This window comes from Salvelinus alpinus, chromosome 24, assembly GCF_045679555.1.
Source record: "Salvelinus alpinus chromosome 24, SLU_Salpinus.1, whole genome shotgun sequence".
Classification (NCBI taxonomy): domain Eukaryota; kingdom Metazoa; phylum Chordata; class Actinopteri; order Salmoniformes; family Salmonidae; genus Salvelinus; species Salvelinus alpinus.
This window is the reverse complement of record NC_092109.1, coordinates 16,048,229-16,073,293: the sequence shown is the minus strand read 5'-3', so window position 1 is coordinate 16,073,293 and position 25,065 is coordinate 16,048,229. Positions and strand designations below refer to the sequence as shown.

Here is a 25,065-nt window from a genome sequence, read left to right as displayed (position 1 = left end):
GGCTATAAATGCTAAAACTTACAGAAGCACATGTTATTCCTATCACTCTCTATTGACTTCGGCCTACTCACAGGGATGCTCTTAGGATCCCTCACCCTGGACCCATCTTCCACTACTTCTCTCTTCCCTGCCTTAGCATATGACACCTTCTGCACTACTCTGATCCTGGCAACCTCAACCTGCCTTTCTCTCACTGGGCATCTCTGATCACCAGCACCATGGGTACCCCTACAGTTTACACTAGGGATCATCAACTAGATTCAGTCGCAGTCTGATTTTTTCTTGAGCGGCTGGTCAGGGGGCTGGAACATAATTACAAATAACTTGTAGAGGGCAAATTGACAGCAAGAAGCCCAAACAGATATAATGTTTGTCTAAAAGAATCATTTCAAACTGTGCTCAAATTTGTATATGATCACTTCTTCTCTATTATGTGTGGGAATACTTGGGGACAGATTTCTTTAAAAAAATACAACAATTGGAGCCGATTTCCTGCTGTTTTTTGTCTATTGTGCCCCCCCCCCCCTCAAAAAAAAATGCTTATATATGTATATGTCGTAACTGGACACACACACACATATATATATATATATATATATATATATATATATATATATATATACAGTACCAGTCAAAAGTTTGGACACATCTACTCATTCAAGGGGTTTTCTTTATTTTTACTATTTTCTACATCAGACCAAAGGACAGATTTCCACCGGGCTCATGTTTCTTGGCCCAAGCAAGTCTCTTCTTCTTTTTGGTGTCTTTTAGTGGTGGTTTCTTTGCAGCAATTTGACCATGAAGGCCTGATTCTCCTCTGAACAGTTGATGTTGAGATGTGTCTGAACTCTGTGAAGCATTTATTTGGGCTGCAATTTCTGAGGCTGAACCTATCCTCTGCAGCAGAGGTAACTCTGGGTCTTCCTTTTCTGTGGCGGTCCTGATGAGAGCCAGTTTCATCATTGTGCTTGATGGTTTTTGCGACTGACCTTCATGTCTTAAAGTAATGATGGACTGTCATTTTTCTTGTATTGAATTTGGTGGGGCAGAAGAGGGAGGTACTTTTAAGGGAGGATAAAGTGCAAAAGACCTGGCAAAAAAATGCAGTGGTAGACAGCTGTGGAGAAAGCCAGGAGGAAAGAAGAAAAATTATGTAGGAGAAAACAAAATGGCGTCTCACATCTTGGTTCAGGAAATAGAAAATAGATAAAAGAGGAGCTCAATAAGCTGCACTGCTTTTTGAGAGAGGAAGAGGATGCCAGGCAAGCCGCTCTGAGGGAGGAAGAGGGAAAAAAAGAGTACGCAGGGATTCACCTCTGGGACTACCACCGAAGAAGACACCTGTTCCACCGAAGAAGAAGACACCTCTGGGACTCATTGTTGGGACTTGGAGGTGGGGCACAATGTCAACTGGTTGGTAGGAGTGGCTAGTGAATCCATAAGCAGGAAAGGAAAGACAATTCTAAAGAGAACTACAAGGCTAGTCATTAGGTTGTAGGGGAGATTGATGGTGAGCTACAAGAATAAAGCAGAAACCTGGGAGGATCAGGGTTTGTCTGGACTTGGACAAAAGGGAGGTGTCCTTTATGGTCTTCCACACAAAGAGCACCTCCATACTTTAAAACCTAAAATACTGAGCCAATACCTACTTATTGGGAAGATATATCCATAGGCCTAGTTCTATACAAAGCTGAACCAATGAAGATCCTACCATTAAAGGTTTCTGTAAAGGAGGAAAACGTGTTAGTGAACTGTGATGACTTGTGTTATGGTTTGGATTGTTTCGCCAATCTCTGTAGAAGGGATGTAAAATCCCAATGGATTTGTTGTTTTTGTTATTGTTACCTTTGAATCTTTACTACCGGTATGTTCACTTCAATATTTGTTACCAAACAGTTTAAACAAAAGCATCTTAATAAATGTTTATTTGCCAGTACACACTTTTTGGATGCCTATTATTCCCTATTTTCATGCACTATCTATGTCCACTAGAGTGCAGTAGATTAGCACAGATATATGCCCATTGAAGAGTTAGGGTCACAGGGCTCAATTCCATCAAACGTGCATGGCAGCGGTCTATGTACATTTCTTCCCAGAGTCAAATACAATCACAGAAAGGTTTTCGATAATGTTAGAATGCAAAGTAAACTCACCTAACAGATGGCAATTGTTTGTTGAGATAATGGCCATGACATGATATTTTACAGTGATGTGAAATCTACAACAGTCAGCGTGTCTGTGTCTCTCAACACTGATCCTGGGGACTCACTGTTTATGATGAATTTCACTCCATTTGAACATCAATAAGACACCAATAACCTTTAGCTTTTAATTAACCTTTACATTGTATTAGAGTAATGTGCATTAAACATCTACTGCCAATTCAAAAAGGGTCTGGGACAAGTTAATTGGCAGATCGTCATAACAACCCCACATCAGCTGAACCATGTCACAGTATCTATAAATAACCACAATCTCAAGCAGACAATAGCCAGCTGCAAGAGACAGAAACCATCTCTTACTACAGTCCACACCCCTGTATAACTCACAACCAGGGACCAATGTCAATCATCACTGCTCAATTTTTCAAAGGCAATATTCTCACACACAACATTCTGTACAGACTAGACTTCTTGGGGCAGTTTCCTGGACACAAATTATGCCTAATCCTGGTCTAAAAAGCATGTTAAATTGTGTATTGATCTTGCTTTTTATTCCAGGACTAGGCTTAATCTGTGTCCAGGAAACTGCCCCCTCGTGTCAATGAAACAGAATGAAATAGAACTTTACGGGACTCTGCAACATCATTTCAGGTATTATTTTTAGCTGCCTGCTAATAGACACTGATATGACCATAGATAACCTATGGGTAATGGGGTGACCTGTGCTGAATCTATGTCCATATCTATCAGGCCGTGGGACTTATCTCTCACAGCCCTAATAATACCAGTATCTGGGGGGAATCCATTGCAGACAGATAGGCAAGTGATGTCATGACGACAGTGAGGCTCCTAGACACCTAAATAACTACATACAAGCACAGACACGTCATATCCTACTCCCTAATGAACATGTACTACCAACCAAAAATACTATCCACTGCTTGCTTTGTGTTGAAAGTGGGTTACTTTGTGCAAGGTAGCTGTTACTGTATCCTTTCCACTCTCTGACTATCATCTTCCTGTAGAGTAGGGGTTTCATCCAAGCCATTTACTATTGGTGGTCTGAACATTACAGTAGGAGCCAGTACATACAGTGAGGGAAAAAAGTATTTGATCCCCTGCTGATTTTGTACGTTTGCCCACTGACAAAGAAATGATCAGTCTATAATTTTAATGGTAGGTTTATTTGAACAGTGAGAGACAGAATAACAACAAAACAATCCAGAAAAACGCATGTCAAAATCGTTATAAATTGATTAGCATTTTAATGAGGGAAATAAGTATTTGACCCCCTCTCAATCAGAAAGATTTCTGGCTCCCAGGTGTCTTTCATACAGGTAACGAGCTGAGATTAGGAGCACACTCTTAAAGGGAGTGCTCCTAATCTCAGTTTCTTACCTGTATAAAAGACACCTGTCCACAGAAGCAATCAATCAATCAGATTCCAAACTCTCCACCATGGCCAAGACCAAAGAGCTCTCCAAGGATGTCAGGGACAAGATTGTAGATCTACACAAGGCTGGAATGGGCTACAAGACCATTGCCAAGCAGCTTGGTGAGAAGGTGACAACAGTTGGTGCGATTATTCGCAAATGGAAGAAACACAAAAGAACTGTCAAACTCCCTTGGCCTAGGGCTCCATGCAAGATCTCACCTCGTGGAGTTGCAATGATAATGAGAATGGTGAGGAATCAGCCCAGAACTACACAGGAGGATATTGTCAATGATCTCAAGGCAGCTGGGACCATAGTCACCAAGAAAACAATTGGTAACACACTACGCCGTGAAGGACTGAAATCCTGCAGCGCCCGCAAGGTCCCCCTGCTCAAGAAAGCACATATACATGCCCGTCTGAAGTTTGCCAATGAACATCTGAATGATTCAGAGGACAACTGGGTGAACGTGTTGTGGTCAGATGAGACCAAAATGGAGTTCTTTGGCATCAACTCAACTTGCCGTGTTTGGAGGAGGAGGAATGCTGCCTATGACCCCAAGAAACCATCCCCACCGTCAAACATGGCAGTGGAAACATTATGCTTTGGGGGTGTTTTTCTGCTAAGGGGACAGGACAACTTCACCGCATCAAAGGGACGATGGACGGGGCCATGTACCGTCAAATCTTGGGTGAAAACCTCCTTCCCTCAGCCAGGGTATTGAAAATGGGTCGTGGATGGGTATTCCAGCATGACAATGACCCAAAACACACGGCCAAGGCAACAAAGGAGTGGCTCAAGAAAAAGCACATTAAGGTCCTGGAGTGGCCTAGCCAGTCTCCAGACCTTAATCCCATAGAAAATCTGTGGAGGGAGCTGAAGGTTCGAGTTGCCAAACGTCAGTCTCGAAACCTTAATGACTTGAAGAAGATCTGCAAAGAGGAGTGGGACAAAATCTCTCCTGAGATGTGTGCAAACCTGGTGGCCAACTACAAGAAACATCTGACCTCTGTGATTGCCAACAAGGGTTTTGCCACCAAGTACTAAGTCATGTTTTACAGAGGGGTCAAATACTTATTTCCCTCATTAAAATGCAAATCAATTTATAAAATTTTTGACATGCGTTTTTCTGGATTTTTTTGTTGATATTCTGTCTCTCACTGTTCAAATAAACCTACCATTAAAATTACAGACTGATAATTTCTTTGTCAGTGGGCAAACGTACAAAATCAGCAGGGGATCAAATACTTTTTTCCCTCACTGTAGTGGCTCACACTGGGGAGGCTGAGGAACTATTTAACATCTGACTGACGTGACCTTGAATGGAGGAGGCAGCCTCTCATGTCCAGAATTGGCAGAACGACTATTGTGAGTGAGGGAGAAGTGACAGGTCAATGACTCACATGAGCAGAGTCAACGGTTTACATTTTTGTTAATTCATAGGGAATAAATTAACATTTAACATGAACAATTAACTCTTTAGAGGGATTCTCAAGAAAGAAAACAAGTAGGCGGCCAGTACGACGCAGAAAACTTTACTGATAATATTGACAAAGAATACATATACTGTAAGTAGGAGCAGATCAGCCCATGGTTTACATAACATCAGTACATACAACTGCAACGCGTTTCAACTACAAGAATCTTCTTCAGGCAGCGTTGAGGGATTCTCACAAATTCTACTAAATAATCTGGACCAAGCTATTATGAAAACACTGAAGATGCCATTGACCTCCAGAAGCCTATCAGTCCCACAATGTCATGCTGGTGTCCACCAATGCAACCATCCTGTACAAACAATAGATAACTGACCTATCTGAATCATAGCTCACAATTCAGGTCTGCTTTCCAACATAACATGGATTTTCAACTGGGCTCTTATCAAATGGGTCGAGCAAATGTGATTTTGATAGTATTATTGATTTGTGTCTTGCTGACCTTCGTACACTTGTGTTTGGATTAATACTAGCTGTCAGCTGTAGTAGGCTATGCTAAATCAAGAAAAGAAAGAGCATTCAAGATAAGATGTTCACTTTTCTTAAATCCCTAAATTACATAGACACGTATAAACCTATCTACTTGTGTTTTTTCCCCCTCTGTTGAAGTGATATGCCAAGACTTTACAGATATTCTAGTTTTTACTAGCTCTTTAAAATATTGCTGTTATATTAATGCTATCAATAATACCACATCATTTATTTTAATGGGCTGTAATATATATATATATATATATATATATATTGTACATTGTATATATATATTCCTTTGAGGAGTCAGCTGATCAGAGACACCGGAGAAAGATCTGGAAGAAAAAGGGATTTCCGGAATCTCTCCAGCCAATAAGCGCATTCCACATGCGGACACCGAGCGCAGTATTCGGAGCATGCGAACTGGTAGCGGACAAATGCGATTGGTGCAGATGGTGATAGTAGTGAATCCGCGGCAGCACACAAGAAGGAACACACTGCGGACATCCACCAAAGCAGCACTTTCAGACCTACCGTCTTGCAATAACTTACTACGCATGTCTTCTTAAGTTATTGCTCCGTTAAAAATGAAATAGTTTTGATGGTGGTAGCTATGAATTATCCGTATTTCATTGTTGTGCCTGGAACGTTGTAACCGGCGAGTTTGAGGGGGTAAGGCATTGCTCTAGTAACAAGTGGCGAGGAGGGCTAACGCAGTCATTACACTAGCCCGTTTTTTTTTACTACATGTGAGGTTATTAAGCTAGCTAAAGACGTTTTTGGGATAACATACATTTCGAGATTGTTCTGCATTTTCGACAGCGTGAGTTGGGGGAAGACGTAAAAGTGAAGAATCAGTGGGGTTCTTGAGGTTTCTTCAATTAACTATCTAGATAGCTGTCTAGCTAACGTAAGCAGCTAAGTTAGCTAGTGTTTATTCGAGCGGCTACTCACCATGGCGAACGCTCACACAAAGACGGTGGAGGAAGTTTACAGTCATTTCAACGTGAACGAAAGCACAGGTCTAGGTGTAGACCAAGTGAAGAGGCAGCGGGAAAAATGGGGACCTAATGGTGAGTAACATGTTTTTGAAATGTGATATCCCTTTCCTGGCAACACGGTGCACGGCCTGTTAGCTAGCTAGCATTCTTAAGCAGCCGGCATGCTTGAAAAAATATTGCTGACGTCACGAACATGTTCAGGCTGACAGACAATGACTGTGTAAAAAAAGGGGGAAAAAAGACTGAAATTAATTCAGTAAACTGAAACAAAATGCTCCACATTTTGTAATGATCTGCCGATTCTAAACGATGTTCAATTCTTATTTCTTAGACGTGGACTGGATGAACAAAACATATCTATCTAGGTGTAATTTCCCTTTAGATTTTTCCCCCCGGAAAACGTTCGTTCTGTTGTACATCTTGGAGTTGAGAAACTCGACATCGTATCAATGCCTAAATAAAGTATTCACACCGACTGAGACTTTCCCCCCCCACATTTTGTTGTTACAGACTAAATTTAAAATGGATTAAATTGAGATTGTCATAACCAATACCCCTTAACGTCAAAGTTAAATTATGTTTAGAGAAATGTACAAATGAAAAGCTGGAATGTATTTAGCCCCTTTTGTTATGGCAATCCTAAATACGTTAAGGAGTAAAAATGTGTAAGTTGCATGGGCTCCCTCTGTGTGCAGTAATGGTGTTTAACATGCTTTTTTGAATGACTACCTCATCACTGTACCACACACATGTAATTATCTTTAAGGTCCCTCAGTTGAGCAGTGAATTTCAACCCAGATTCAACCAAAGACCAGGAAGGTTTCCAATGCTTCGCAAAGAAGGGCACCTATTGGTAGATGGGTAAAAACAAAAAAAGCAGACATTGAATATCCCATTGAGCATGGTGACATTATTAATTACACTTTGGATGGTGTATCAATGCAGTCACTACAAAGATGCAGGTGTCCTAACTCTGTTGCCAGAGAGAACAGAAACCACTCAGGGATTTCACAATGAGAGGCCACTGGTGACTTTAAAACAATTTGCGTTTAATGGCTGTGATAGAACTGAGGATGGCTTAACATTGTAGTTACTCCACAATACAAACTTATTTATAGAGTGTAACGGAAGCCTGCACAGAATACCAATATTCAAAAAATGTATCCTGTTTGTAATAAGGCACCAAAGTAAAACTGCAAAACATTTGGCAAAGAAATTGCTTTATGAAATTGCTTTATGAAGAAAAAGCTTTGTTGTGAATACAAAGCGTTATGTTTGGGGCAAAACCAACACATTACTGAGTAACACTTCATATTTTCAAACATGGCTGCATCATGTTGTGGGTATGCTTGTCAACGGCAAGGACTAGGGAGTTTTTATGATATAAATAAACTGAATAAAGCTAAGCACAGGCAAAATCCTAGAGGGAAACCTGGTTCCGTCTGCTTTCCAACAGACACTGGAAGACAAATTCACCTTTCAGCAGGATAATAACCTAAAACACAAGGCCAAATATATACATACACTGCAGCTGCTTACCAAGATGACATTGAATGTTCCTGAGTGGCCTAGTTACAGTTGACACTTAAATTGACTTGAAAATCTATGGAAAGACTTAAATGGCTGTCAAGTAATGATCAACAACTAACTTGACAGAGCTTGAAAACAAATAATAATTGTACATTCTAGGTGTGCGAAGCTCTTAGACTGGAATCGCTGCCAAAGGTGACTAATGTATTGACTCAGTGTGAATACCTATGTACATTTAGATATTTATGAATTTAATTTTCAATTCACTTGCAAAATATTTAAAACTAGTTTTTACTTTTATGGTGTATTGTGTGGAGATAGGTGAGATCGGTTTAATCCATTTTGAATTCAGTTTGTAACAACAAAATGTGAAATATTTAAGGCTGATACTTTCTGAAGGTACTGCACATATGGTTGAGAAACACAGCTAGCTAGTTCTGTCGTAATATTCCGGGACACACTCTTTTCACGCTACTTTGATTCAGTGATTTTCGTAGCAGGTTACCAGAGCATTTTCACTAACCCTTATCCTAAGCTGCTGCGTAAGTTCTAACCTGTTACAAATAAGTCACTTTGGTATCGAAGTGGCATAAAGAGTGTTTCACGTAACATTTTTCTCACTTCTCTATTTTCGGTGTGGTGTCCCTTGGATGAATCGCAGAATTGCCTGCTGAGGAGGGTAAGCAAATTGTTTATTTTTTGGGTAGTTATGTCTTCAAAGCCACATTTGAAGGTATCCCATTATTTGGATGCTATCTTTTGTTCTCTTAGGAAAATCTTTATGGGAACTGGTGGTTGAACAGTTTGAAGATCTGCTTGTGAGGATTCTTCTTCTTGCAGCCTGCATATCCTTTGTAAGTATAACATGACTCAATTCAGGCACATGAGGATCCTAGTAAGTTTCATATCTGTCCAGAATAAGTATGAACATAATTGGGGCACGCACAAATCTCCTGTAAGGCAGACCATACTCAATAGGGTTTTCTTTAGGGTTCAAACACACCAATGGCGTTTGCCTGCAGAGAGTACGTGTGAACAAATTTTACATGTAGAATTGCACAGAAAATGTCAACGGCGCGCTGGGCGATTGGTAGGCAAATGGTAGATCCACATTCAGTGCGACGTGTGCCACCAATCCCCTAGGTTTTCATTAGGCCTGATGCCCACAGCGCCAGCCTCATGATGGATTTATATAGAATCTGACTATTCTGGTGTAAAATATAATGAATTGGCATTTGTCCAGTACTATAGGAGTAATTTGTTATTGCTCCTACTTGTCTGTCATTACGTCTTAGGTTACAGTATTGGAATGAGGGGTGTGTGTAGTCCTGGTCGGTCCCTGGATGGGAGACCAGATGCTGCTCGAAGTTGTGTTGGGGGGGGCTATTAGGAGGCACCCTTTACTATGTTTAAAAGTACCAATGCCCCAGGGCAGTGTGTAGGGTGTCGTCTTTTGGATGGGACATAAAACGGGTGTCCTGACTCTGTGGTCATTAAAGATCCCATGGCACTTATCATAAGAGTAGGGGTGTTTACCCCTTCCTGTAGCTCAGTGGTTCTCAAACCTCTCCTCGGGGACCCCCAGACGTTTCACAATTTTGTTTGGCTTTAGCCCTCAACTAGTTAACCTGATTCACAAAGTCACGGGCTTGATGATTAGTTGGCAAGTTGAATCAGGTGTGCTAGCTCTGGAATAGATCAAATGCATGGAATGGCTGGGGGTCTTTGAGGAGAGTTTTGAGAACCACTGCTGTTGCCTGGTTGGCTGATATTCAATGCCACTGCTGTAAATATCACCAGCAGCAAGGACACATGGTGATGATGGTCAGGAATCTAGCCTGTAAATCACATCCAGTATTAGGCAGATCACATAAACAAGTCCCGGGCGGGCTTGAGCTGTCAAGCTGTTCATGTTTGACAGGCTGTGTTCGGATGAGGATAAACTTGTGACACATTTCTGGTTCTGGCCTAGATTCTGATTGAGCGGACAAGTTACTCCTGTCCCTGTTCTGAAATAGTTTTAGAGACCTCTCCCATTCTCTGGGGAAGATTTGCTGAATTGGGACAAACTCATTACGCTCAATACATTTACTAATGCGCAGTAGTGAAAGGCTTTCAATCCGCTATTCATAGCTCAAATGATTGTCGTTATATTATTGACTGTTATTGCCAGAGCTTGACAAGGCTAATTAGTTGGGCTCTGAGTTAATGATGCCAAGGCCTTTGTAGTGTACTCCGCTGCCCGAGGACCAGAGTAGAACTCTTCCATCTCCTCCCTGTATATTGATTGACTGTCGGGGACATCAAAATTTTAAGTCATTTAGCAGACGCTCTTATAGAATGAGGGTGTGGCTATTTAACCTCCTCATTCAATGAAGTGGTCATTGCATTGTACAGCAATCAAGATCAAGCTTGGCCTTTATGAACACTGTTGTGAGGGAGGCTACCACTCCAACCCTGAAGTGTAGACTAGTTTGAGATGTGCAGTTGTCAGTATATCTACAATTATACCCTCCATTTCTCTGAGTCATTTCTGTGAGGTAAAATGTTTGGGCCTCATCAGATTGATTTGATCTCTTATGTAATCTGGTCATTCAAACTGCGCTGGTTAAAATCTATGCATCCGATTTCAGTGGCTGAGAAGGACTTTATGGAAATGAACACCACTTCAAAGAGTAGTCGCTTGCTGTTCAGAGAGGACTGAATGCTTAGCCAGAGACTGGGTGCCTGAACAGGACAGAGTTGTGGGGTGCTTTGAATTTGAACTACTACAGTTATTAGCAGTAGCATGTTCAACTAGGGCTGTGACGGTCATGGAGTTTTGGATGATGGTCATGTCAGCCAAATGACCGCGCTCACCATTTTTATAATCGTTCAAATGGCAACAACTTTTATTTAAGACACATTTACTCCGCTCCTGAATGCCTGAGCTGCTGCAAAATGTGCACGAAAGTTAGATAGCTAGCTAATGTGCTTGCTAAAATAACATTTTATTGGTAACATACACATGGTTATCAGATGTTAATGCGAGTGTAGTGAAATACTTGTGCTTCTAGTTCTTACAGTGCATTAATATCTAATAAGTAATCTAACAATTTCCCAACAACTACCTAATACACATAGATCTGAAGATGAGAATATGTACATAAGTATATGGATGACGATGTCTGAGTGGCATAGGCAAGGTGCAGTTGGTGGCGTAAATGTCATGAGTAATATAAGATATGTAAACATTTTAGTGGCATTATTTAGAGTGACTAGTGGTACATTTATTAAAGTGGATTGGGTCTCGATGTAGGCAGCAGCCTCCATGAGTTAGTGATTGCTGTTTAGCAGTCTGATGGCCTTGAGATGGAAGCTGTTTTTTCAGTCTCAGTCCCAGCTTTGATGCACCTTTACTGACCTCGCCTTCTGGATGGTAGCGGTGTGGACAGGCAGTGGCTCGGGTGGTTGTTGTCCTTGATGATCTTTTTGGCCTTCCTGTGTCATGGAGGGCAGGTAGTTTGCCCCCGTTGATGCGTTGTGCAGACCGCACCACCCTCTGGAGAGCCTTGCGGTTGAGGGCGGTGCAGTTGCCGTACCAGGTGGTGATACAGCTCGACAGGATGCGCTCGATTGTGCATCTGTAAAAGTTTGTCAGGGTTTTGGGTGACAAGCCACATTTCTTCAGCCTCCTGAGGTTTAAGAGGCGTTGTTGCGCCTTCATCACACTGTCTGTGGGTGGAACATTTCAGTTTGTCTGTGACGTGTACGCCGAGGAACTTAAAACTTTCCACGTTCTCCACTGCTGTCCCTTCGATGTGGATAAGGTTGCGCTCCCTCTGCTGTTTCCTAAAGTCCACGAGCATATCCTTTTGTTGACGTCGAGTGAAGTTTTCTCGACACCACACTCTGAGTGCCATCACCTCCTCCCTGTAGGCTGTCTCGTTGGTAATCAAGCCCACTACTGTTGTCGTCTGCAAACTTGATGATTGCGTTGGAGTGCATGGCCACGCAGTCGTGGGTGATCAGGGAGTACCGGAGGGGGCTGAGCATGCACCCTTGTGGGGCCCCAGTGTTGAGGGTCAGCGAAGTGGATACGTTTCCTACCTTCACCACCTGGAGGTGGCCCGTCAGGAAGTCCAGGACCCAATTGCACAGGGCGGGGTTGAGACCCATGGCCTCCAGCTTGATGATGAGTTTGGAGGATTCTATGGTGTTGAATGCTGAGCTGTAGTCAATGAACAGGATTCTTACATAAGTATTCCTCTTATCCAGATGGGATAGGGCAGTGTGATGGCGATTGCATCGTCTGTGGACCTAGTGGGGCGGTATGCAAACTGAAGTGGGTCTAGGGTGGCCTGAATGGTGGATGTGATATGGTCCTCGACTAGCCTCTCAAAGCACTTCATGATGACTGAAGTGAGTGCTGCAGGGTGGTAGTCATTTAGTTCAGATATCTTTGCCTTCTTGGGTACAGGAACAATGGTAGCCATTTTGAAGCATGTGGGGACAATGGACTGGCATAGGTAGCGATTGAATATGTCCGTAAACATGCCGGTCTGCACATGCTCTGAGGACGTGGCTAGGGATGCCGTCTGGGCAGGCAGCCTTGCGAGGGTTAACACGTTTAAATGTTTTACGCACGTCAGCCACGTGAGTAGCTTGACCAGTCTCAAATCAATCCATATGAAACGAAATATCTGCTAACAACGTCAGTTCACACACTCAATGCTGGATATGCCCTCCTCGCTAGCGTAGTGAAGTTCTTGCTAATGGCACAATGTGTTCATGATAACGCAGTTTTTGTTCTGCTGTGGTTAGTGCACTGCTCTCTTGTTCATTGAGTCGCTATTGGCTGCTTGATAAGTCGCTAGATTCTGTTTTGCCCTGGCCGCGATGACGTCACAGCACAAATTTGCGTTGTTGCCACATAGCTGCAGTTCCCCATGAAAAAAAAAATGTATATATATGCTATATATATTTTTTTTTATAAAAATGATGTATTCATTATATTTTTGGGGATGAGTGCCACGATTTGTTAAACGGATGGCAACTGTCATGTTAGAGGTAACTTTACAACGTGCATCATCTTCTGACAGATGCCGTTATGTGGGAACAAACGGAACTGCCTGACTGCCCGGCAGTCACATCTTCAGTCAGCTGTTTGTTCCACAATACACTTTCTTATACGTGTACTGCACCAGCAGTGTTGCTGGGTTCACAGCCAGCGTGTGCTTGTTTACATTTTACATTTAAGTCATTTAGCAGACGCTCTTATCCAGAGCGACTTACAAATTAAGTCGCTTAAATAACAAGCTCTTATTGCGAGGTTGCCATAGTGTTTCTTTACATGACCTTTGACTTGTAAAGCACTAGTGAATTTACTCAATAGTGGTTTCATTATGAAGTGCATGTTACTGTATTTCACTGCATAGTTTGTAAACAGTGCAGTTTCAGATGTACTTTGAGACAGTTTAGTGTGCTTGTGATGCTTCAGCATCAACCCTGCTGCATTCTTATCCACTGCCGTAGAAAAAATATTTAAGTTGTACCTAAGGTAAACTGAACAAGTGTTTTTGTGTTTATAGATGCAGTTGCTTTTTGGTGGTTCATGTAAACTACAAATACAAGATTCTGTTAATTTGTGTATAGGAATCATTTAGAGTATCTGTTAATCCTTTGGAACACAACTTGTTTTAGTTTTTTTAACAAGTGGAATGAAAAATACCATCTCAACAGATTGGGAATCGGTGACTTTTGCCTCCCTAAAATCGGTATCAGACCCAAAAATCCCATATCATTGGAGCTGTAGTTGTTAGATTGGTGAAAATGAAGTCAAATGAATAGTAGGATTTGTGTAATTGATTCATTTATGCATATGTGGCAGTTATTTATTTTACAAGTATCGTGATACCAAACCTGGTATCGTAGTAAAAATGCTGGTATCGTTACAAGACTAATCTCCTCTACATCCTAAAACTGATATCTGATTGAGATGTTAATATCTGGTAATGCAGGGCACAATATGTCTAAATCTGTTATGCATGTATTGCTGTCTGACTCGTCTGCCTCTTTTTCCTCCTGTTAGGTGCTGGCCTGGTTCGAGGAAGGAGAGGAGACCATCACTGCATTTGTTGAGCCTTTTGTAATTTTGCTGATTCTTATAGCCAATGCCATTGTGGGTGTCTGGCAGGTAAGCAGATCTTTTAAAACATTTTCCTTTTAATATGGTTAGCTTAGTTATTCTTTGGGGTTGGATTTACCGTCCTACCCGAACAGTAATTGTTAATTGATTGTAGTAGACCTAGCTTATGATGTGATCAGGCCACATCTCCAGGCCATATAACATACATAGGTCTGAACCAATTCCAGGGCACATTTTTTGTTGCTCATATTACGTTCTGTTTACCGTACGAAAATACCTCATATTTAGTGACAGATGTCCTCTGTGTCAAACTGCATGTAACTGCCAAAGTTGTGCTTAGGGCTGGGGCGGTTATGAAAATGTGTCAACTGGTTGTCATGCAAAAGACTGCCGGTCTCACGGTAATTTACTGCTAATTAACATAAACACGTTTAGCATCTCCAGGCCTCCACGCATACAAGCCGCTGATGCGCGCCTTTGGAACATCTGCATGTTAAAAAAAATAATGTGTACATCAATTTAATATACACCATCACAATTAATCAATTTGTTTTAGGCAGGTCTAAAGAAACATGAAGAAACTCATATTCTGTTCTTCTGAAATACATTTTTCTCTATGTTATCTGGCTATGTGCCATGTCTATAGGCTTGTTCATTTAGCAAACAAGATATGCTTAAGTCCCATGCAATTATTTCATATTATGATTTTAATATAATTGAACTTAGCTGAATAAAATAGAAAGGATATTTTTCCCGTTACAGAGCGAGTGGCTATGTTGAGTGTAAACGTGATCATTTGAAACAGGTCCTATATGCTGGATTTAGTTATTTGGGAACTTTAGAGTTGAATGATACAAACCTCAGAATGTCCTAGAAATCAAAACCTACAGTATATGGGATGCACAATGTTACTATAGGCTATTGATGATTGTGAGAAAGTAGCAAAAAAAGCTTGCACTCTGTTCCATGACTCAGGCTGCACACGCTGTTAATATTTTCACCTCTACATTTAATCAGGTCTTTACTAAATAAGTAAATTTGTTTTGATTTAGAATTACCCATTTATCAAATGGGCAGGGGAAAAGATATCCATATGACCTTGAATAGTAACTGGAGGCCGCTTTCCAGCTGGTTTGTTTTTCAGACCACTCCGGTTATTTCACTCCATGCATCAACCACTGTTTAAGGAGCCTGCCGCCACTTGCTGCACAACGGGTTATATTCTGCCCAAACTCTCTGTGCCATGGGCTCTCCAACCCTGTTCCTGCATTTACCCCGTGCTTGGGGAAACGTAGTGAAATCTGTTAAGGAACATTGATCATAAAAAAATGGCGCAACTAAACATTTCATTAAAACAGTTATTTTATTTTTCTGCTGTGCGTAAAATGCGGTAGGCTATGTTTTGTATAACAGCACAATCATTATTTTAATTTAGTTTTTTTTTCAGGCTTGGGCAAATAGACCTATGCGTATGCATAAACTCTATGCTTGTTGGAATTTTTGAATGAAACATCACCTTCGAAAGCGCTGTCCATTTCATTCTGTTAGGCTTTGAAACATCCACAGTGACCATGTTTTTCACTGTTTCAACCTGTTCATAAATTTGAAGAAAGACGTTCAATCACAGTGAGGTGAGTTTTCAAAAGACATACTGTTTTGATAAGTGTTTGATGCCATTTTCATTTGCTTTGATGCCATTTTCATTTGCATTGATGTCAGTAGTTAGAGCCCTGAGTACCAGGCCATTAAGACCTGATGGAGGGACATTGGAGCCCTGAGTACCAGGCCATTAGGACCTGATGGAGGGACATTGGAGCCCTGAGTACCAGGCCATTAGGACCTGATGGAGGGACATTAGAGCCCTGAGTACCAGGCCATTAGGACCTGATGGAGGGAGGGACATTAGAGCCCTGAGTACCAGGCCATTAGGACCTGATGGAGGGAGGGACATTAGAGCCCTGAGTACCAGGCCATTAGGACCTGATGGAGGGAGGGACATTAGAGCCCTGAGTACCAGGCCATTAGGACCTGATGGAGGGACATTAGAGCCCTGAGTACCAGGCCATTAGGACCTGATGGAGGGAGGGACATTAGAGCCCTGAGTACCAGGCCATTAGGACCTGATGGAGGGAGGGACATTAGAGCCCTGAGTACCAGGCCATTAGGACCTGATGGAGGGAGGGACATTAGAGCCCTGAGTACCAGGCCATTAGGACCTGCTGGAGGGAGGGACATTAGAGCCCTGAGTACCAGGCCATTAGGACCTGCTGGAGGGAGGGACATTAGAGCCCTGAGTACCAGGCCATTAGGACCTGCTGGAGGGAGGGACATTAGAGCCCTGAGTACCAGGCCATTAGGACCTGATGGAGGGAGGGACATTAGAGCCCTGAGTACCAGGCCATTAGGACCTGATGGAGGGAGGGACATTAGAGCCCTGAGTACCAGGCCATTAGGACCTGATGGAGGGAGGGACATTAGAGCCCTGAGTACCAGGCCATTAGGACCTGATGGAGGGAGGGACATTAGAGCCCTGAGTACCAGGCCATTAGGACCTGATGGAGGGAGGGACATTAGAGCCCTGAGTACCAGGCCATTAGGACCTGCTGGAGGGAGGGACATTAGAGCCCTGAGTACCAGGCCATTAGCAACTATATGTTTGGTACTACCAACACATTTCCAGAGTGCTGGAAGGTTACCATTACGTCCCGTGAAATTTTACTGTGGTCATGACTGCCGGTGTGGCGGTAATATGGTCACTGCAACAGCCCTAGTTGTGCTATATATTCATTGGCTATTTCATAGCTAATTTGAAAACGATAAATATTGATTCATTACTAGCTCATTCACTTAATCTGTGAAAATGCTCGGCTCAGGTACATACATTTACGCACACTTGTCAGCTCAGACAAATCCAGCTAAGAGAGGCCCGGCTCTTCAGCTCCACCAGCAGCAGTTTGTAATTTATAATGGGAAATTAATGTTTATGTAAAAATAGTGAATCGCATCGTTTCAAACTAAAACGTATTGTTCCTGTATCAGAGCCCATGTATTTAGATGCAAATCACATCATAAAAGGGAAAGAAGCACATCTCTACTCACCTATCTACAGTTAAATGCACTAAGTCTTTCTGGATAAGACCGTCTGCTAAATGACTCAAATGTAAATGATTGCCTCCTTCACTGTGAATTGATTGTGTGACTGAAACTGAAATGATAGACACATGGTAGCAAAGATGTTTTTTCCCTTGCTGGTGTAATGACAAGACTTCTGGGTCACTACAGTCAGTGACTACCATTATTTGCCTGTGATTGGCCACTGAGCTGGTTCTCCTGATGAACAAGGCAGGGATTGGATGCCAGGAAGAGGGTTTGGAGGAATCCCCATGGACGTCCTCTGGCCAGTTCGTCTGCCTGTCCAAACGATCCTTCAAACCTTGGGGAGAGAAAATGCCATGAACAAAAAGACAGTTAAAAATAGATCCAAGCTTTGAGCTGAACCAGAGGCTATTCTTCTGTCCTCTGTGAAACAGGAGAATGAAGCTATACACTGGGCATGTAGCTATCCACATTTTAAACCTTAGTTATTTAGTTTAGAAGTTGAAGTCAGTCGGTTGAATCATGGCTGTGTGATGGTGTTGCCAGCCAGGTGCATTATTATTATTATTTTTTAAATCCCTAGATGGGGATGGAGTTGTATAGTGAAACTTCAGTTATGAGGAAAAAAAGGATTAGCCTATATGAATGGTTTTCAATGTAAAACTCCAGGTCTAGATAACTCTCCCCATCCAGGCTAAAGATAGAGCATGCATCCCACTGGAGCCCCGGGCCTGGAGCAGAGTGAGAAGAGGTCACCCTGAAACCCTCGTCCCACTTTCTTCTCCTTGGTTTTATTTTCATCTGCGTTCATTACCCTGACTGGCCTGAAGCCTTTGCCTACCCCAGCCCCCCTCCCCTACCACATACCAAGTTCTCCCTCAGTCTTGGGTCATTTTTTATATCTTTTTTTATCCCTGAATGGCACAACCTGTATGGTTGTACTGGTATGCCTCTGCGTGTGCTTTCCCCTGGTCTTCTGGCTTAGCCCAGGGGGATAATGTGGCAGGTCATGGAGGAGTGGATTATTGATTTGGCCGTGTGCACCTTGGTGGAAGGAGCAGGCTTGGAGGCACACAGCCTAATTACCTTGCTTTCTGCTCTCTTTTTTTTCTCCCCCTCTTTTTTTCTCAATCCAAATTGGAGCAGAGGCAGGAGCGGATCATCCTGGAGTGGGGCCTGCTCGTGGGGCACAGGGACTCCCTAGCATCAGCCTGGCAACGCAATATTTAAAAGGACATTGAATAATGCCGGACGTCTCGGCAAGCGAGGCGGAAACAGACCAGTTAGTGTAGGAGGGTGGAAGTGATGGGTCAACAGCACATTTGGAATATGTTAAACATTTACTATCATAGCATTTTGTGTTTCACTCTTGACATCTAGATTCATCACCTTTTTTAAATTTAGATTTGTGAGGTAGATTGACAATGAATCTCTTGAGGCACAGGCCAAGGTTGTGGCGAGGTTATTTTAAATTAAATTTTTTTTCCTGTTGGGTACTTGTCTACTCACAGTCTGAGGGAATCCCATTAAAGCAGGTTCATACAGTCTGTCTGTTTTAGTTGTACCTTTTTGGTCAATAGTGTCATTGGCCACTGGAGTTTAGTATAGAGCAGTATTTTTTGCCTTATGGCTTTTACATCCTGTGCATTTCTGAGATATTCCTCAAACAATAGGATGACATTTTTGTCTAGACATAGAACCCTGTGGTGTTGTTCTAAGTGTATATTACCCACATTTCAAAAGGACACATTGTAATTCGCAACATTCTCTTGGCTCTTATTTGTGAACAATCGGTTACGCAGTTTACACTGCCGTTGAACACACCTCAGTCGCTCAGTACAGTGTGTGGCTCTGTGAAATGCTTTACGACATTCTGTCCCTCTTTGCTAAGCTGTGATGTCTGAGTTTTTATAATTTATTCTCTAGCCCCTGTTGAGGGTTATGCAAGAGAAGAGCCGTTATCCGTCAGCTTGACTGGGGACGGCGGAGGTGAAGATGACACATGTTCAGAATACCCTTTGTATTTCTACCCTACTTCAATAGAGGTGCCTTGGACCAATCAATGCCCACAACGACAACTGTTAACCTACAACACTCACCCTGCCCTCTGTGTTTTTAACGAAGACGTTTCCATGTTCCCATCCAATGAGAAAATCAAGCGGGGGTACCCTGACCTAGGGCTGGGCGGTATACCGTATTTTATGATATACCGGTATTGATGCAGGGACCGGTTTGGGTCACTTTGTTTCTTAATATAAATCCACTAGCGTTCTATGACACACTGTTAGTTTGTGTTTCTTACATCAGGTAGTTTGTCTTTCCTTAGCAAGTTGTCCTAAATCTTGTGAGATGCTAATTGTTAGCTGTTAATAGCTAGTTAGCTATTAGCGACTAAGAGCAAACGTAGCTAGCTAATAGAGGCTGATAAAATCAGTGATGGTGTAGACCTAAATTAGCATGTTTGTGCAACAGTATCTTCTAAATCAGAGGATTATGCAAAGCAAGAATATGTTTGCAACATGAGATAGCATGTTCTCTCTTAGCTATATAGCCAAAGCTTATAGGGTCCCCTAGGAAACACTTATCAACACTTTAGTTCCTACCCTGTCACAATAACTCCTCCCTGGCATTTTTCATCTCAAACAACACTGTATTTAAAGTGCCCACTATTATATTCTAACTATAGAATTACAATAAACATTCTATTTCCATGATTCCAATAGTTTTGCTTTAAATCGCAATTGCAACATTTGGTTAAAAATAAATCCTAAATGATTTGGCAGTGTGGAAATTCTCAATTGAGCAGTGGTGTAAAAAATACTTTCAAGTACTACGTAAGTTGTTTTTTGTGGGGTATCTGTACTTTACTTTAACTTCACTACATTACTAAAAATACTGTACTCTATACATTTTCCCTGACACCTAAAAGTACTCGTTACATTTTGAATGCTTAGCAAGACAGGAAAGTGTTCCAATTCACGCACTTCTCAAGAGAACATCCCATGTCATCTACTGCCTCTGATCTGGAGGACTGACTAAACACATGCTTTGTGTGAAATTATGTCTGAGTGTTGGAGTATTCCCCTGGGTCTGTAAAAAGGAAATGGTGCCATCTGGTTTGCTTTAATATAAGGAATTTTAAATAATTTATGCTTTTACTTTTGATAGTTAAGTATATTTAAAACCAAATGCTTTTAGACTTTTACTCAAGTTTTTTACGATGTGTCTTTTACGTTAATAGAAAGTTACTGAAGTATCTACTTTTACTCAAGTACTTTTTCCACCACCGCAATTGAGTGCAGGAAATGCAGAAATGATTAAAGTGCTGAAATGTATTTTGTTTGAATTGAACAGTAATAAACCAATCAGAATGGAGAAGGACTCATTGAAATCTCTTAGAATGTATGTGTTGCCACCTTAGGATCACTCACTACTCATAAAGCACCCTGGGATCACTCACTACTCATAAAGCACCCTAGGATCACTCACTACTCATAAAGCAAATGTACAACTTTTATTATTCAAAAACTAAAAATACCGTCATACAATTTTTTTTATTTAAAAAAAAAAACCTTTTATACCCTGATATATTTCGGCCGTATCGCCCTCACCTGTCCAGAGTGCTATCAGGCTGGCTGCCTGTGACTGTCCCTCAGGGAGTAATCACACAGAGGGTTAAGGTCAGCAGATCGCTGGCTGGGTACACCAGTCCTCAGCCATATCTGAGGGCACACTGACTGACGTTAAGCTTACAATATGTTAAAAACACAATCCAGTTGAACAAACCAGGAATGTATTTCATTACACTTGATTAGGGGCTCAATTTTAGATGTAATGGCCATTTTTTTCCTTTTGGTCCTATTGTTTTTATTTTGTGTATGATGAGAGATCCACAGATTAGCATTGTAAATACTGTGATATTTCTGTCTTACAATATTCAATGATTTGCTGTGGGATACACTTCTCTCTTGGGGTTGATTCCTTTCTCAGCTTGAGGGTCACTGTTCAAGTGATCATTCCCATCGTTGAACCATCTCTAAATTCTGTGTGGGATCTTGTCATCAACCCACACGTAAAGTTAACATTATCTCTGAATAATATTGATCTGGTGGCTTGTCTTACAGGAGCGAAATGCAGAGAACGCCATTGAAGCACTCAAAGAGTACGAGCCAGAGATGGGCAAGGTGTACCGGCAGGACAGGAAGAGTGTGCAGAGGATCAAGTCCAGGGACCTTGTACCAGGGGACATCGTGGAGGTGGCTGGTAAGATGCTTCTAATACACTGAGTGGTGGATCAAACCTCTCTGTAGGAACTGGCTATTAACTGATGATTTGGTTGTCAACCAACCCCACACATGACTACCCCTGTACACTGTATTCAGACCCCCTTGACTTTTTCTACATTTTATTACATTAGAGCCTTATTCCAAAATTGATTTTAAAATAATGTTTACTCAGCAATCTACACACAATACCCCCATAATGACAAACAGGTTTTTAGAATTTTCAAATTTACATAAATATTCAGACCTTTACTCAGTACTTTGCTGAAGCACCTTTGGCAGTGATTACAGCCTCAAGTCTTGGGTATGACACTACAAGCTTGGCACACTTGTATTTGAGGAGTTTCTCCCATTCTTCTCTGCAGATCCTCTCAAGCTCTTGTCAGGTTGGATGGGGAGTGTCGCTGCACAGCTCTTTTCAGGTCTCAAGAGATGTTCAATCGAGTTCAAGTCCGGGCTCTGGCTAGTCCACTAAATGTCATTCAGAGATATATCCCGAAGCCACTCCTTTGTTGTCTTGGCTGTGTGCTTACGGTCGTTGTTCTGTCGGAAGGTGAACCGTTGCCCCAATCTGAGGTCCTGAGCGCTCTGGAGCAGGTTTTCATCAAGGATCTCTCAGTATTTTGAGCTGTTCATCTTTGCCTCTCTCCTGACTAGTCTCACAGTCCCTGCCGCTAAATCATCCCCACAGTATAATGCTGCCGCCACCCTGCTTCACCGTAGGGGTTGTGCCAGGTTTACTCCAGATGTGACGCTCGGCATTCAGGCCAAAGAGGTCAATCTTGGTTTCGTCAGGCCAGCTCTAGGAAGTGTCTCGGTGGTTCCAAACTTCTTCCAATTAAGAATAATGGACGCCACTGTGTTCTTGGGAGCCTTCAATGCTGCAGAAATGTTTGGTACCCTTACCCAGATCTGTGCCTCGACCCAATCCTGTCTTGGAGCTCTATGGACAATTCCTTTGACCTCATGCTTGGTTTTTGCTCTGACATGCACTGTCAACTGTGGGACCTTTTTATATAGACAGGGGCACCTTTCCAAATGTCATACATCATCCATCCCTTATATATAAATAGATTGTGCATCCCTAATTATATATTAGTGAACATATCGGAATGGGCCAATAATAGCTAAAAATGCCAACATCGGTATCGCCCCGATGTCTAGTTTAACGCCAATGTGCAAGACCAATGTCAAAGCTGACTTGCATACCTAATATAATGTAGGTACATGACACAATGTACATTTTTGCACTACACGTGCAACACAGCATTCCTAACATAGCCCACAATGTCTGCTGTATGAATCGAGCAGTCATTTGACAGAGTAAGAATTTCAGTGCGACAACATAAAGATAATGGAATTCATTGCCCTTGACAATCAACTGTTCTGTTGTGGATGATGTTGGCTTTCGCCAACTGGTCGAGCACTGCTACACACGACCAAGTGCGCTATTTTTCAGATGTTGCCCTACCGGAGTTGCACAGTAATAGCGTCAGTGCTATTAGCTAAACGGCATACATACTATGGAATGCCGTTTGGGTCTATGCGTGTCAAAACAGATACACAGTTCTATTATAGAATGTTGTGTGTTCTGAATTTGCATGTGCAAACCAAGTGCCACCACTACTATCAGTAGCACTGTCAAAGCTGTACAAAAAGGTCTGCAAACACCGGCCACAAACGATGTGTTTACAATTCCGCTTTGGTAATAAAGCATTGTTTGTTTGACCAACTTCTGGGGTAGCTAGCTTTAGCTTGGTACCTAACTAGCACCAATACAACCAGCCTGAAAACAATGACCAGTAGAAACTGAAGTCATTTTTATTATTCTTAGCAGTGATTTAGGAATCCTTGTAAGTATTAGCTAGGTTGCCACTTGTTGTTCGCCTACTGAAATTGAACTTCAGTTCATGAAAATAAATAGCTAGCCAGCTACTTAACCCTGTTGCCAAAGCTAACGTTATAAGCAGCCAGCTAACTTCATCTGGCTAGTGAGGCTTGACCGGACTGGATTATGTGTTGTGAAGCTAGCCACAATAGTGGAATTTGCGGTTTGCCTTCAAAATAAAAGTTTGCCTTTGAAAGTGATGCAGAAGGTTACAATTGGTGGAATCATGCCATGTTTAACATTATCTAGTAAAATAAGGTTGGAATGTGAAGCAATGAAATATGAGTCTACTCGGTGACACCCACAGAACACAGAGTTTATGCAAATATTAGCGTTGTAGCTGTTAACGCAGGTCTGTGACTGTGAAATCACCTTCCCAGTCAGCCTATTGTGTGTGGTGACATTCATATTGCACTGTAGAGCTTTAACTAAGGATTGGGGCTCAATGAAATGGGGTATCGGTCTACTCCATACCCAATATATTTATCAGACTCCAGAACATCCACGCAGTATTGTTTTTCCTCTGGAATAGTGTTCAATAGTGTTGACAAATGTGGCTCAATTCAGTTTCAGAATCCCGCAATAAGAGCTAATCTTCTTTGGGCCTCACTAAGTAGACTGATACCCCATGTCATTGATCCACAATCCATAGGTATGGCTCTACATTGAAGTAAGTATGCCCCAAATGCAATTCTAAAGTATAATACAGGATCACCACTTTGTCATGTGATTTTAACAGTTTTTTTGTCAAATTAAAAATATTTTATTTATTTTTTGTAATATAACATTCCAACCTCTTAGCATGATCTATTCAATTATGGCACAATTCTACTATGTGTATTAATTTGCGTCACTATCAATTACATTTTTTTTTTTGAAGGATAAATGCAAAGTCCACTATTGTGGCTAATCCTTATTGTGGCTAGCTTCACATAGATGGGTCCGACCACCATTAATCAAATAAGAACTGCCTATAAATTAGGGTTATTTTAGATGACAGCTATATAGTTAGCTAGCTACTAAAACTACAGATTGTCGTTTTGCTGTGTTTTGGGGGAAGAACATTGTTAGCATCCATGAGCTAGCTAGCTTTTTTTAATGACCAGCACTGTAGGTGCGCGAGACAACTTTACCAGCATCACACCATATGTATTGATGAATTGTTGTGACTTGAAATACAAGTGATGGTGTAATCAATGTGTAATAACTATGTAAAGGTCCTGATTGGTTACCTAGTGTTATTTGACACATCACCTAGTGTTATTTTACATGCGAAGACCCAAACAGCATTCCGTAGAAATCCTGGTTGAGGATGAAACAAATGACAACGAAACGGCACAGCAAGTAGGTGAAAGAAATAGGTTTTGATTTTGTTTAACATGAGTAAATGTCCACAAAATAACTTTTGTGTCTGTGTAACCTTTATTTAACTAGGCAAGTCAGTTAACCTTTACTTCATACCCATCCCGGATCCGGGATCCTCCTCATCAAAAAAGCTGACTAGCATAGCCTAGCCTAACGGGACAGGGATATCATATAATCACAAGTCCAATACAGCAAATGAAAGAAACATCTTGT

General features: G+C 41.8%; 1 protein-coding gene across 1 annotated transcript in view; it reads left to right on the top strand.

Moving 5' to 3' along the window:
• Window positions 1-5,964: 5,964 nt before the first annotated feature.
• The window catches only part of LOC139551754 (sarcoplasmic/endoplasmic reticulum calcium ATPase 2-like), a 41,916-nt gene continuing 22,815 nt past the window's right edge, over window positions 5,965-25,065 (top strand). Inside the window, exons 1-5 of the mRNA XM_071363065.1 lie at window positions 5,965-6,635; window positions 8,755-8,772; window positions 8,865-8,947; window positions 14,164-14,268; window positions 21,441-21,579. Coding sequence (XP_071219166.1) covers window positions 6,518-6,635; window positions 8,755-8,772; window positions 8,865-8,947; window positions 14,164-14,268; window positions 21,441-21,579 — 463 coding nt within the window. The 5' untranslated portion in view covers window positions 5,965-6,517. The remainder of the gene's footprint in view (window positions 6,636-8,754; window positions 8,773-8,864; window positions 8,948-14,163; window positions 14,269-21,440; window positions 21,580-25,065) is intronic.